At 40.7% G+C, this 15,010-nt stretch overlaps 1 protein-coding gene across 2 annotated transcripts in view; it reads right to left on the bottom strand.

The window, feature by feature from the left end:
• The window catches only part of Mtm1 (myotubularin 1), a 117,389-nt gene that overhangs the window by 42,685 nt on the left and 59,694 nt on the right, over nucleotides 1-15,010 (bottom strand). The window contains exons 3-4 of one of the 2 annotated variants that reach the window (XM_051142568.1): nucleotides 2,122-2,205; nucleotides 317-371 (exon numbers count right to left, since the gene is read on the bottom strand). In XM_051142568.1, coding sequence (XP_050998525.1) covers nucleotides 317-371; nucleotides 2,122-2,205 — 139 coding nt within the window. The remainder of the gene's footprint in view (nucleotides 1-316; nucleotides 372-2,121; nucleotides 2,206-15,010) is intronic. The other variant, XM_051142567.1, reaches the window with a different exon arrangement.

Here is a 15,010-nt window from a genome sequence, read left to right as displayed (position 1 = left end):
CCAGGGGGCGGGGAAGGAAACCCCTCTGGGGAGGCTCATTTCGCCACCTCCGACAAGTTGTTGAACTCAAGAGGCTGAGGACCCAGGGTCATCCTGTCAGTTGTGTGAGGAGTGACATCATTAGTTTTTAAAAGCAGGCTGCTAGTATGCTAGGGAGAAACAGAAGCCATCCCCCATCCTATTATTCACCCACAAAATTATATCTTCAGTAAATAGCCAGAGGTGGTGGAATATTCTCTCCCCATACTCACAGATGCACAAATACACACATGAACGTGAGCTTGGTGGGTGTTTTCTTTGGGGACAGACAATGTACCTTTTCCTTAGGTCTGGCCCTATGTACCACGACCAAACAGATGTTGAGTCTGATGCTGAGTCCAATTAGAGAGTTTTAAGTCCCATCAGAGAGTTACAAGAAAAAAAGATTGAATATAATGGCAGTCTAGAACAAAATACCTTCAAAAGTTCATCTATGCATGCAATTCTTAAAAAACAAAACAAAACAAACAAACAAACAAAAAACCAGGAGATGTTTTTGTTTCAAGCTTAGAAGCTCAAACTAAAGGAAAGCCTTACTTTTGTCAGAATCAAGGAAAGATAAACTAATATAAAATGCTTTCACACATAATGCCGGAGGTGATTCTAAAGCATGAGCCATGTTCTAATGGTCTTTCCTCCATTTCAGTAGTCAGTCTAGAACACAGGCCTTTAAATGAGTGGTATGCATTCTTTGAAAACTCAGGAGCCTAAAGCTGATTCACAGGATCCCTCCTAACTGTGCTCTTCAGCAAGACCTCCCTTCATCTAACCCCAGGGTATAAAATCTGCTTATGAATGTGCAAACCACTGACCAAAACTGAAAACTGAAGACAACCAGGGTCATAGTGGTGGAAATGGTGGCTCGGAAGTTTTTCGTAAGCTCAGGGCTCTGGAAATGTAATTTATCGTCACTCGCTTTTTGCACGAAGCAACTGGCCTGAATTTGATTCTCAAATGCTCATTTCATAACATTTCCAAATTATTTTAGGAGTCTTGTAGAAGAAATATGAAATTTTATATTGCAAAACTCTTAGCTGTACCACAGAATAGGTTATACTAGGGGGTCAAACTGTGGCTTTTGTTACATAATATGCTGGCTAGTGACATTTTTGTAAAAATTGTATAAGACACTTTCCCTTGCTATATAGGGTGTATATGATGTGTACGGCATGTGTGTGTGTGTGTGTGTGTGTGTGTGTGTTTGTGCTGTGTGTGTGTGCATGTGCATGCACATTCATATGCACATGTATATGCAAGCATTTACACTTGTATATGTACATATGGAAGACAAACATTGATGTCAGCTCTCATCCTATATTGTTTTCTATCTCATCTTTTGAAAGAGGGGTCTTGCTGAACTTGGAGCTCAGTGATTGGCTAGACTGGCTGGCCAGAGAGCCCCTGGGATCTTCCTGTATCTCTTCCCAGTGATGGGATTACAAATGAAGCCTGCCACATTTGGCTTTTTACATGGTTCTGGGGAACCAAACTCAGGTCTTCAGGTTGTAAGCACTGTACCTACTGAGTCATTTTCCTGGCCCAAGCCTCATGCTCTTATAATAATAAATGAACATAAAAGCAACATTTATGTGAGAGAACAGTAAAGCTTTTTGTGGATACTATATATCATTTATAAGAAAAATTCTAACTCACTTGAATCTGTAATTTAGAACATATAAAATTTAAATAAAAAGACTAGTAATACTTAAGCACACATGCACACACACACACACACACACACACACACACACACACACACACACACACAACAATGTATAGATGTTTGGTATTTCTAAATCCTAAGTATTTAACTCATTTTATAAACACCATAAAACGGATGTTCTTCATCTAGGAAAGGAAGCAGTTAGCCATTCAGCTTTCAATGCAGCTTGCATATGGCTATAGAATGAGCTTGTTACAAGAGGGAAAAAATGAGCTATATTATTAAAAATGTGGATGGTACCATAGCCATGAACACATACTAAGCAAGGCTGTTACGTATTTTGAGAAGAGGACCAACAATATATTGTCCCTATGGATGTCTGCAATTCCATACGCACCAGCCAATACTTACTGACTTACCTGCCTTCTGTATTCTTCAACTGGGTTATAAATAGTCCATCCATCGACATTAAACTTCTCTTCATTTTCAAATGCAAATAATGGCTAGAAAAGGCCAGAAGTAAGAGTTTAAAGTTCCGTGTGGAGCAATAGTCTATTGACAGTTTATACTTTTTATTTTTCACAAAATAAATTTCACAGATTTGCCACCTATGATACGGCAACCCAAATTGAGACATAACAACAACCAAAACAACTGGAAAATTCAGACCAGCCTTACATTAACTTCCATCATCAGGAACAGTTACTTTTTTTTTTTTATTAATTTATTCTTGTTACATCTCAATGTTTATCCCATCTCTTGTATCCTCCCATTCCTCCCCCCCCCATTTTCCCATTATTCCCCTCCCCTATGACTGAGGAACAGTTACTTTTAAAACCTCAATTTTCTATGGCTACAAATGTCACCTTTGTTTTTTAATGATGTTACACACACACACACACACACACACACACACACACACACACACACAAAATCAGATTTTTAGACTACAAGTACCTATGAACTTTAAATATTATCAATTGATCAGTTAAAGGCCACTAAAAAAAAAGAGAAATTCAGGAATGATTATTAAACAGTGTACCTGCCTCAAGAGAGTGGCATGACATGTTTATCTATTTAAAGAGAGACAGAACATTAGAAAAGTTTTAATTAGCTGTCCGCTGTGGATTCTAAATCAATGTCCCAGCCTCTGCGATGACAAGACTCTGATGTCTCAAGGTACTATAGACACCACCCCCCACCTAGTGTCCATCCTAGCTCCTCGCTCTGGAAGTGGCTAAGTGTCAACTCCACAATCCCCACAGGGACATCAAAGCATGAGGCGGGCGTGGTATGACTGAGGCTAACACCACAGCAGTTCCAGTTTCCTTCCCTTCTCCTCAGGTTAGCCAATGAGAACCCCATCCTCCTATGTGGCTGAGCCTAGTACTGTACTCCCATTCTTGTTACTACCTTTCTACCCCTCTGGTCTCTCACTTGGCTTATCCTAGCAACTCTAGATTATTTCCAATGTCAATCCTACATCTCTAAGGTCAGAGAAATGATGCTACAACATTAAGTTAGATCAAGTCATTTCCCTGCCAAAATCATCCCATGGCTTCTCATCTGGCTAATGACAAAAGTTGAAGTCCTTCTAATGGCCACTACACATATGTCCTCTACATATAGTAACTAAAATGGGAATTGGTCCAGAACACAGATTTTTTTTTGACTGAATGGCAAGTGAAGCCCTGAGGCTCTGGCAAACCCGGGAGATGCTGTGGCTAGACACTCGTTAAATAGGCACCTGTCTCCCTATCTTTAGTTTTCAAAGCAGAACATACTGGGACTTTTTCAAGATGCGTTTTCTCCTTAAAAATTTGATGAGAGAAAGAAGCAAGAATTTTACAGTGTAAGCTCACTGTTGCGTACCATGAAGGTGGATAACTACAAAAAACAAAACACATATTAAACACGAGATCAACGTTAACAAAATCCATACACCTACACATCTCCAAAGAGTATAAACTTCCCCATAAGTGGTAACTTATTAACAACCTAATCCAAGTTCCTGTCCGAAAAAGTTTTAACCTGAAGCTAATGGTTATCTGACTTGAGGTTTTCAGCTGGCATTTTGTTTTCTCTTCTAGACAATCCACTTTAGAGCTTTGAGGTCATATGATTTCATGAGTGAACTAGCATTCCAAAGCACAGCCTTGGGTGGGCCTGTTTTTGACTCTCCATCTTAGAAGTGAAATCTCACTGAGACCATCTTAGAAGTGAAATCTCACTGAGAGAATGCAACAGCAAGCTCACCTACTAGTAGGTGAGAATGGCATGCACTCAGACTTGCCACGTACCCAGGTGAGGATGGCATCTACTCTCTTTACTGCTTAAGGACAGATGCCTAGTGAACAAGTGTCCAGCCACAGCATCTCCAGGGTTTGCAGGCCCTTTGCAGTATTTCTTTGACTATGGAAAACTAAGAGAGGATTCAGCTATAACCTAGCAAAGTCAGAAGCAGGAACTGGGGATGAGCTGCTGGCCAGTGGGCTCTTTGTAGTTTCCTTTGGGATATGGTCCTTCTCCATACAGAGTTCAGCCTCAGAACTGGGGTAGCTCTGGCACTTTCCATTTTAAAACACCCATGTCCAAGCTCCCCTCTAGTGAATTGGAATCTCAGGGTCTCTAGGGGTTAACTGCCCTCCTTCCCTGGTCCTAGAACGGCAGGCAGCCTAGAGCAGAATGCTTAGGAATCTGTAGGCAGGATATTTAGGCAATATAATCATGGAATTAAAGCTTTACAGAGAACATAAATGGGTACTCAATGTATGCTTCAGCCAGTTTGTCGCAATAACATTTTATGTAAGAGAACAATGTCAAGACTGGGAAAAGAATTTGGGAAAGCCAGGCCCAGCCTAGAATTTAGCAGGTGCCCAAGTTTTCCTCTGGATTGACAGTTGGGCATTCCATCAGCTCCAAAACTTCCTAGTCAAGCTGTGGCGATGAAGCAAAAGAACATGTGCACATTTCCCCACATTCCGAATAGCAAAATGTAACATTTGAAAAATGCTAAAGGGCAAAGTGGAGATGAACAATCTCTGATTTTGCACCAGAGGAAAAACCAGCTTGGACATATAGAATCTAACTTGCCATTTTCAGTTAGCTACATTTAGCATTGTTGTGTCTTGGGGAGAAAAACTCCAAAATAACAACAGACTTAGCTTTTGCTTAGACACTATTTTAAAATGGCACCTATATAAAGATTTGCTTAAAGTATATAGATAATTTTTAAAAATCATTTTAAGTTAGCATGTAAAGTAATAGGTTCCATTATGGTATCTTACTACATATGTCTTAATTTTAAACTGGGTATTTAAAATTTTATTGATATGTGTAAAGGTTTCCTGACTGAGTGGCATTCTTCCGTCACAAGAAACCCCTTCCTCACAGAGACCTGTAGTGTCACCTCAGGACTGGATGTTTGAGAGTTTAACTGATGAAGACTCAAAGTCATCTCAAACAGAAGACAGTTTCTTGAAAATCCTGTCTGTAGTATTTGGAGGCCTTGGTATTGTGCAGAGGGAAAACCTATTGCCTAATATGCACCAGAAAAACAAAGGAAAACCGCTACGCTAGGAATCAACTGAGGAGATTTGTACACTTGGAAGTAGCTTCAAACAATAGGACCATTGCACAGCCACTCACTCATGGAGCCCGAGGAAGAGCATCGCTTTTGATAAAGTAAGACTTCTTACTCTGAGAATATAACCTCAAGAGTCTAGGAAATCATTTACTAACTGGTTCTTTTCTGACATTTTTATTTCTGTTTTTCATTTCATTTTGTTATTCCTTTTTAGAGACAAACATGGTGTCACTTTGGAAGCCTGGCTTGCCTGAAACTTTCCATGTAAACAGGATGGCCTCAGTTCTTGGCACTTCTGCTTCAGCTTCTCCAGTCCTTATCTGATAGGTATGTGCCTCAATGCCTGAAAGCTCTGCTCTATTTTAATAGGAATTTACAGGACCATTTTTTTTCTAATTTTAATTTCTGATATTCTTCTGAACTGATAACCTATCTAAGTCACATGTTTCTGACCCAATAGCAGTACTGGGTGTAGATTCTACCTCATGGAACAGACTTTGTATTTGTATTCAATCACAAAATGGTTGGTTAATCCTATAACATTTGTGCCACTATTGTTCCAATGAACAAGTCTTGCCAGGCTAGTCATTACTATGACTCAGGGCTCATAGCTGGGGAAGGTTGATGATTTTTTTTCTCCTCCAGTAGCATGTACATAGCACTTCCCAATACTATGAAAACTAGTTTCCATCCCCCCCCCAACACACAAATAAGTTTTAAAGAAAAATGATGTGACAGGTTGTATAAGCTTTGGCTTGCCTTTTACCATAGTACCATCCATTGCTAGCATGCTTCTACATATTCCAAGGTCCTCGGCAACAAGTCCCTGCCTTCTTCACATTACACACCACTCCCTAAGTTAGGCCTAACCTGCTCAGTGGCCCTGCTCATCTTCTAGCACTTGCCTCTTCTTGGAGGAAAGCCTTTTATGAACACTGCCATGAGCTCTCATGCACCACTCTACTATATGCAACTGATGGTTTACATAATTCAGGTAATGGTGCCCCTTAGGGAGCCCTTGAAGACAGTCAGTGGAGGTCAGCTCTAAGTCTGCAGGCCCTGCCACCAAAAACAGGCATTGAATGTCTAAGCAAAATGATAGGGGAGAGGGATAAAAAAAGAAGAGGAACTATAGAGAAATGTTAATTCAGAACATGGCTGTTCTGGCAAGAGATCACATCCAAGAATCTTCCAGGTCTGTGTGATCTGGCTAGAATACAAACACAATGCAAAGTGAGCAATGTAGATGATGCAGAAAGCAGATCCCCCTACATGGAGACAGCTTAACAAACCAGCTGAAGAGTGACAGATAGTTCATCAGACTGGAAACCCTTGATGTTGAAATGGCCTGCTGCTGAAGGACAGATATCAGGACTACAATTATGGAGGATCATCACATCAATGGCTGAGTGGATCTTCATAAGGACATTCAGACTGTTAAGGTTGTAGGATTGATAATTGTTTATATTGTAAAATTTAAACTATGTACAAGTTTTAGTTTAAACAAAAAGGGGGAAGTTGTAGAGTAATATTAATTCAGAACATGTCTGTTCTGGCAAGAGATCATATCCAAAGATCTTCTAGGTCTATGTGATCCAGCTGGAATACAAACATGCCTTTAATCCATAAGACAGGCAAACAGATCTGAGTTGAAGGCCAGCCTGATACACAGCAAATATCAAGTAAAGAAAAGCTTAGGTCCAGGTGTGGTGGTACATGCCTTTAATCTCAAACATAGGTAAAGTTAGTTTGTAGAAGGAAGCACCCATGTTTGAAAGTGATGTCTACTTGAATGGCAGAAAAGGTGACAAATCAGAGAAGATTTTACAGGATAGGATACACCCAACTCTCATGAAGGGAAGGAGGGATGGAAGGAGAGGGAGGCAGAGAGAGAGAGAGAGAGAGAGAGAGGAGAGAGAGAGAGAGGACAGAAGACAGAGAGAGACAGGAGAAGCAGAGAGAAGAGGAGAGAGAGAGGGAGAGGAGGAGGAGACAGAGAGCAGAGAGAAAGGGAGAGAGGAGAGAGAGAGAGAGAGAGAGAGAGAGACAGACAGACAGACAGACAGACAGACAGAGACACAGAAACAGAGAGAGACGGAGATGGAGACAGAGAGACAGGGGAAGGAGGGGAGAGAGAGAGAGAGAGAGAGAGAGAGAGAGAGAGAGAGAGAGAGAGAGAGAGAGAGAGAGAGAGAGAGAGAGAGAACACACTCAGGTGAAGACAGAAAAAGGCAGAAAACGAGGAGAAGAGTTTGCGCCAGAAAAGCTGAGTTGAACCAGCCAACCGAGAGCTCTAAAAGAACAAGAAAGGGTGAGCTCATTAAGGAGTAAGTCTCAGAGGCTGAAAACATTCTAGGCGTACATTAGATTGTATGGCGGCCAGGAGCTTCCAGGACTAGGCATAGGTTAGCAGACAGAGGCAGTTAGCCTCCCAGATAACAATTGAACCAGGAAAACAAAATTACTTTTATAAAAAACAATCTGGGAGACTGGCCCTCCCAGAGAGTGATACAGCTTATCAATCGTGAGCAGGTAAGAGCTGGATGTCAAGCACATACCTCTGGTCCTCGCACTCAGGAGGTAAAGCTAACACCAGGACTTCCTGGACAGCTGCAGTTACACAGCACATTCGAGGCTAATCTGAGCTACATGAGACCTTGTCTTCTCCCCTAGGGGCAAAAGAGCCCACGCCTTCAACAGTTAAAACAGTACTGTGCTGTTGCTGTGGCTCAGTGGTAGAGCACTTGCCCAGTATACACATGATGCTGGGTTACAAAATAATAACTGGTACACAGCTAGGATGACTGATGTGAGAAGAGAAGCACTGTATTATACCACCGACCACCCACGGATCAGTGGGCTGCTCAAGAAATGGTATTTCAACAACATGGGCTCTGTACGAACATATTCCAAACCCAAAGAAATTAAATTCTTAGAAGAACAGGAGACAATCCCTTTGTAGCTCTTTTCTGAGAAGCATTTGCTAAGTAGGATACACACCTTGGAAGTTATAAAAGAAAATTATAAAGAAGAGCTGACTTCATGGCCTGAGATGGCTCTCCTTAGGAAGGCCTGCTTACCTGCTATGCCCCTGCTTTCATCTAGAAAGCTGGCCTTGGGAAGCATTCCCACCATTCTCTAAGTCACTAGAGTGGCTTCCTAAGCTGAACCTGTATCCTCCATAAACAATATGGGTTTTTATACCCCCAATTTCCTTCTTCTTGGAGTCTAGAATTTGATATGTGCTAAAGAGCAAGTGCCTTAATGAACAACTCCTGTTAAAAATCCTGGGCCCTGAGTCTTACATGCTCTTTTCTTTTTTTCAGCAACTCTAGAATTTTGATATATACTAGAGCATTTGTGCCTTTGTGAGCAGCTTCTGGTTAACAACCTTGAATGAGCTTCGTTTGCTGGAAACATGACAGATTTGTTTCCAGAAGAAGCAAGAACATCCTACTTTCAGCACTGGAGGATTACCTGTGCATAGAAATAAATGTTGAGGTTTGCAAATTTGTCTAGTGAAATCAATCCACCAGAGGGTGGCACGTACTCTGGCGACCAAACTTAGATCACTTCCACCTGGCAAGATGGCCATGACAGACTACAGAGGAAGAAGTTACAGATAATACAGATGAGACTTGATAGGCTGAGGTCAGATATTAAGGGGAAGAGGGCTCCTCTGTCTGAGTACTAAGGGAGAGAGGGAGAGGTGATGAGGGAGGGAGGGGGTATCGGGAGGGAATGAGGGAGGGGGCTACAATCAGGATGGGAAGAAGTTAAACTGCAGAACAAGTAAGTAACTTATATTGCTAATCCCACCATATGGGACTAGCTCTGAGACTGTCTGAAATGTGAGTGTCTAGGCATAGACAATGATTCCTGTTGACTACAGAACCCCTATGAATTACTCTTAGACGGCATTCTTCATATGGCATGAATGAAGATTTACAGATGTCTTCTTTTCCTGCTCATACAAAGAGCAGAAATCCAGCCTTAATTGTTCCATGCATCACACACACCTTTTATACACTTATAATTTTAGGACTGTATAAAGCTTGTGAGAAATTATATGCTTTCAGAACAAAAGACCCAGACACTGACATTGGATCAGCCCTGACAGGATGCATTCCTCGCAGCATACTGGACATTGACATCCTGTTTGGAGAAAGTGGTTGAAAAGAAAGAAGTGGGAATATAGAAATGTACAGGGAAGGTAGAACAAAAAGTGGATTAGTGAATCTACTCAACTTAATGCCTCAATTGTCACTCACAAGATATTTTTAATTCACTGATATAGAATTTTGTATATAGATGCAAAATAAGTTCTAGATACAGTGGTATAAAATTCAAATGTAAGATTATTCTTCACACACATTATATAGATATACATTTATATATTTCTACTCTAATATGAGTTATTGTACCCATAAAACTAAATTATAATACAAGGTTTACTTCCAATGCTTTGAAAGTGCTATCAAGCTGTTTTGGAGAAATAAGTTACATAAATTAAATGTTAGGCCGGACGGTGGTGGCGTATGCTTTTAATCTCTGCACTCGAGAGGCAGAGGCAGGTGGATTGCTGTGATTTCAAGGTCAGTCTGGTCTACAAAGCGTGTCCAGGACTGCCAAGGCCACATAAGAAAACCCTGTCTCAAAAACAAAACAAAACAAAACAAAAACAAAAAAACAAAAAAAAAATGTTAGTAGATTAAATCATGGTCATGTCAATTGCTAGTCTACTTTTATCACAGGAATATACATCTTAGGCACAGTAGATAGATGTAGAAAGATGAGGTTTTCAAAAACCCCAGAGACATGCAGAATATGGTATTTAAAAATCTCTTTATTACTTTAAAGATTCATTGAAAATGAGACAGGTTAACTCCTGGCAACACCCAGCCTACCTGAAAGAAGATGATGAGCATCAAAGAACCTCCTTATGGAGATGGCTTCAAATGTGGCAAACAAGCTACCAGGCCAAAGTTCCTCATTTCTACCACAGACAGATTTCTGCCTAAAAGAAGGGCAAACTTGGACGCAGGCAGAGTTGACGGCCAAACTCTGCCAAGACAGGGTAAGCAAGTCCTCCATAGCTCCTGCCTCACAAACATGTCTGACAGATATATTGGGCCAGAAGGCTGAAGATGATGCTCAAACATTATAGAGAGTTTTGGGTGACTATTCAGGTAGAAAACTGTCTCTGTCATCTTCTCATTTGGAAAGCTACTAACCTACACTCCCTGTGTACTCAGGTAATCAAGTTTACTCCTTCTCAAGTCTCTGAGGGAGTTGAAGACCAGGTAGCTTAGTTCTACAATGAAGTTTAATTGTTTAGGGGTTAAGATGTTTTTCGGTCTCAATAGGTGTTCTGAGTTGATAATGACAATATGTGATGGAGATTAATTTACATTCAGAAATTTAGATGTGCCAAGATAGGAAAGATGTCTTCTTCAAGGCTGTCAAATACAAATAGCCAAAACACTAAGAATGTAACATCTATATAATTCCGGATTGTGTCACGGCTCTTCTTGCCATAGGTAATCTATTGTATGTATGTGTTAATATAAATGTATATGGATAAAAATAAAATAAAAAACAAACAAACAAAAAAACCAATTTACAAAGATGGAAACTACCTTCTATGGGTAAATATGGGGAAACTGAGCCTGTAATGGGCTAAGAGTTCACAGGTGCAGTGAAAGTAGAACTCTATCATAGGAGTGAAGAGACCTATACACTGTGAAACTTAGATGTTAACAGGAAACTTTTATTGCATTAATGTTCCATGCATTAAATAAATGGGTGTCAAAGCAGTCTCAAAAGAAAGAAAGAAAGAAAGAAAGAAAAGAAAGAAAGAAAGAAAGAAAGAAAGAAAGAAAGAAAGAAATGCCTGCACTTAAACAGACCAAAAGGGAAACCAAGGAGATGGTATCCTGGATTATCTGTGACTGACTCATATAATCCTATGAATTTAGAGCATAAGAGGAAAGAAGCATGAGAGGCTAAAACCAGGCACTTTAACCAGAGTGCATAAGTGTGTATCGGCCATAAAGTAGAATTTGGCAGAAGCAGTTATTCTACTTCAAAGCAATTAGACTAAGATATATGTGAATATATACAGAATGATGTATATGCAAGGCTATTCACTACAGTATTTATACTGTGCCAAAATTGAAGCCTTCAAACATCTATCAAGAAAAGACTTAATACATTATAGTAAAAGCAAGAGCACACTCTGCAGTTCTAGACAGAGTAAAGGAGGCCATTCATTATGGAATGTCTATTGAGGAAACAAAGCAAGACATAGAGAATATATACTGCATGACACCACTAGGGCTAAAGGGGGCAAAGGCTGTCAGTAGCCTGTGCAGGTTGAGCATCCCTAATCTGGAAATCTAGAAATTCCCAAAGCTCCAAACATAAAACATTTTGACTATAACATAAATACTTAACATATTTTGCATTTTGGAGCATTTCAGGTTATAAATGTTTAGCCTATTAACTCTGTGGAAATGTTCCACAATCCTAAAAACACCACCATTGGAAATATTTTTTTTTTTTGGTCCAGTACTTTGGATAAGAGATACTCAAGGTCTCTCAGCACTAGGTGGGCACATAATTCACTGAATGATACACTGGCTGTTTTTAAGGAAAGTATGGGATAAGGCAGTGAAGTGTACAGGAACAGAACTATTTTTTAAAACTGTTTTATATTTTCTGGGTTTTCAATCTAGAATATATAACAGCTTTTAAAAAATTAAACAGAGATAGGTAGATGGCTAAGTGCTGTACAAGCACAAGAAGCTATGTTCCTTCCCCCTGACAGACGTTCTTGGAGATAGAGATGATATCTGAGGGATACTGGAAGGATAAGAAGACTTTGGACAGTATAACAATAATGACAGTAATAAAAAGACCACATGGTAGCCAACTTCAGAGTTGAAAACATGGCCATTAGCAAATTCCTCAGTCTGACGGCAGGAGTGTAGGAGAGGAAAGAGAAATACAGAGATGGGGTCACCCAGTGGAGGAGAGAGAAAGTTTGCAGAGCAAGGCCACTAGACAATCAGGATGGCCTGCATCCAGAACGCATCAACTGGCAAAAGGGAGTCCTGGTGCAGAGGTAGAAAACTAGCCAAAGCCCACCTCCTACAGAGGGAATGAAATCCTGAACCAAGTCAGGCTGGGAATGAGAACCATTTAGGGTTAATAATCATAAAGCAGCAAAGAAAATGCCTATGATCTTGAAGTTCAAGTCAAGGGGAGAAGGGAGATGACATCAGGCATGTCTAAGGCAAACAGAGGGTATATTTTGAGGGAATTATAAGAGAGTCATCTTCTTTATAAGATGTGCACCACCTGTCTCCGCCTCCCAGAGTGCTGGGATTACAGACATGCACCAGGCTGAGAGAGCCATCTTAAACAAGACCTTAAGGCTATGTCAACTCTAAGGCAAAATATGACGCTATATACTTGTAAATCCTACTCAGATAAGCAATCTTGGTGGACGTGAGAGAGAGATTGTCCAGCAAGCAAGAGAAGAAAACAGACTTTTCCAGAAAACTCACATTTATAACAAAACAAAACAAAACAAAAAGGCATCAAGAAGAAAGAACAGGGGACTTAGGTCTCAGAAGTACTGGAAAAGTTAAATTTCAAGCCAAGAAGGAGATTATCTAGAAATGTGATACTCTGGTATGTCTAAACCTTTGACATTACAAAACAATGTTGTCATTTACAAAGTTCACACTTGCCAACTGTGCAATCGAGTTGCCACAAAACCACAAAATCTCACAACCAATTCCTCCTAACATGCTTAAGGAAGCTTCCAGTTCTGTGCTGGGCTACATTTACAACTATGTTTGGCCATGTGCTGTGCACAGGCCATAGGTTAGATGTGCTTGGACAATGGGATGAGACTTTCGCTCAATGCACCAAAGAGTATTATATACAATAGAAACAGTATTTTTTTCAATGTACCGATGAACCTGTGAGAGAGGAATAAATGCATAGAAGTCCCAAACTAGCCACAAACAGGATCACAGAACATAATGAAATAGTTTCCATGGCCTCTTGGAGTCTGGGAGATGGGAAATGAAGCTGTGGGCCCACCCAAGATGGTTCTTAGAAACCTTCAAGGAAACCTGCACTTCAAAATGCTACCATGTAAGTAATGGATACATGGGAAATGAGCTCTTTTGGGTTCTAAAAGAACATGAGCAGGAATTACTGGTGCTGAACAAAGAAGAAAACCTACCTCTACCACTGACTATCCAGAGGCTCTCCAGTCACAGGCCAGCCTACCATGCACTTGAAATGAATTTATAATCTTCTCAAGCTGTCTGAGGAGCTTGGCAGAAGAAACCCAGAACCCTTTCAATCCCAGGTTAAGAGTATTTCCACAGGCAATATTCCAAAGAGAAGGAGGTTCCAGGTAGTAACCAGAAAATGCAGCAGGAAACATACTCAAAGACCACCCTTTTGTAGATAATCCACAGAGACTTTTAACTGTAATAATCAGACACCACTATAAATTACACTTAATGTGCTTAAATAAATAAAAAATGGTATGGAAAATGTGAGTGAAGGGGAAGAGATTATAAATATTGGCCAAACAGGTCTGAAACAGAATGAAAATCAACTTCCACAATAATAAAACAAAACAAAACAATCCCCAACACACAATGGAAAGAAAACCCCAACAAATAAAATGTAGAGGTAGCTAAAGTAGAAGGTAAAATGGATGAAATTACCTGGCCTGAATCCCAGCAATCAAAGGACATACTCCTGTCTGAAACGGTTTATATTCTATATGTATTTTCTAAATACTCTTTGAGAGGAAGGGGTGTGGAGTAAAAGGGAAAGCCCAAGAGTCTCCTAATGTGCATGTGTGTGTCTGTGTGTGTGTGTGCATGCCTGTGTGTGTGTTTGTGTGTGTGTGTGTGTGTGTGTGTGTGTGTGTGTGTGTATGCTTGTGTGACAGAGGAAAACCCTAGGTGCTGTTCCTTAGGTGCCACGCACTCTTTCATTATTTTGTTTAATTATGTGTATGTATATGTGTATGTTGGGGGAGGTGTATATGTGGGCACAGTACTCACAGACGCCAGAGGAGGACACAGGATTTCCTGAAGTGGCAGTAACAGGCAGTAAGTAGTGAGTCATTTGATGTGGGTACTAAGGACTGAACTCAGGGTTTTGTTAAGAGCCCTTGAGCGCAATACGCTACTACAGCAGCCACAGTGAAGGCTGGGCAAGCCAGTTAGTTGCTTTGCTCCTGAAATCTGAAGCAGCCATTGCAAGTCCCCTTATCCCTGCCTGCTTCGACAGATACTAAGTCAGATGTGCCACTTAAGTGTTCTGAACCATAAAATCCAACATCCCCCTCCCACCCTACTTTTTGAGACAGAGTCACTCGCACTGACCCCCTCAGCAATGGGGTCATAAACATACAGCGCCACCATGCTCAGTTGTACTGGAAGTTTTGGAGTCTTTGAAAACTCAGTTATGCTATGTAAACATGGTTCTGTTTTAGTCTCAGGTGTGGGATATGGGGCTGCTTCAGACTGTCCACAGCAGCAGACTATTTGCCTTGTGCAGGCTCTGAGAGGCCTCTGATCTTTGTCAAATGGAGATGGTTTAATTCTGGGGACTCTGAGAGAAAATAAATGCCAGAACCCAGGGTGGGAGATCTGAGGACGGAGAAGGTGGATGCTGCTCCC

The sequence above is a fragment of the Acomys russatus genome, chromosome X, assembly GCF_903995435.1.
Source record: "Acomys russatus chromosome X, mAcoRus1.1, whole genome shotgun sequence".
Taxonomy (NCBI): Eukaryota; Metazoa; Chordata; class Mammalia; order Rodentia; family Muridae; genus Acomys; species Acomys russatus.
Note: the sequence above shows the minus strand (reverse complement) of the source record. Positions and strands in the feature narration are given on the sequence as shown.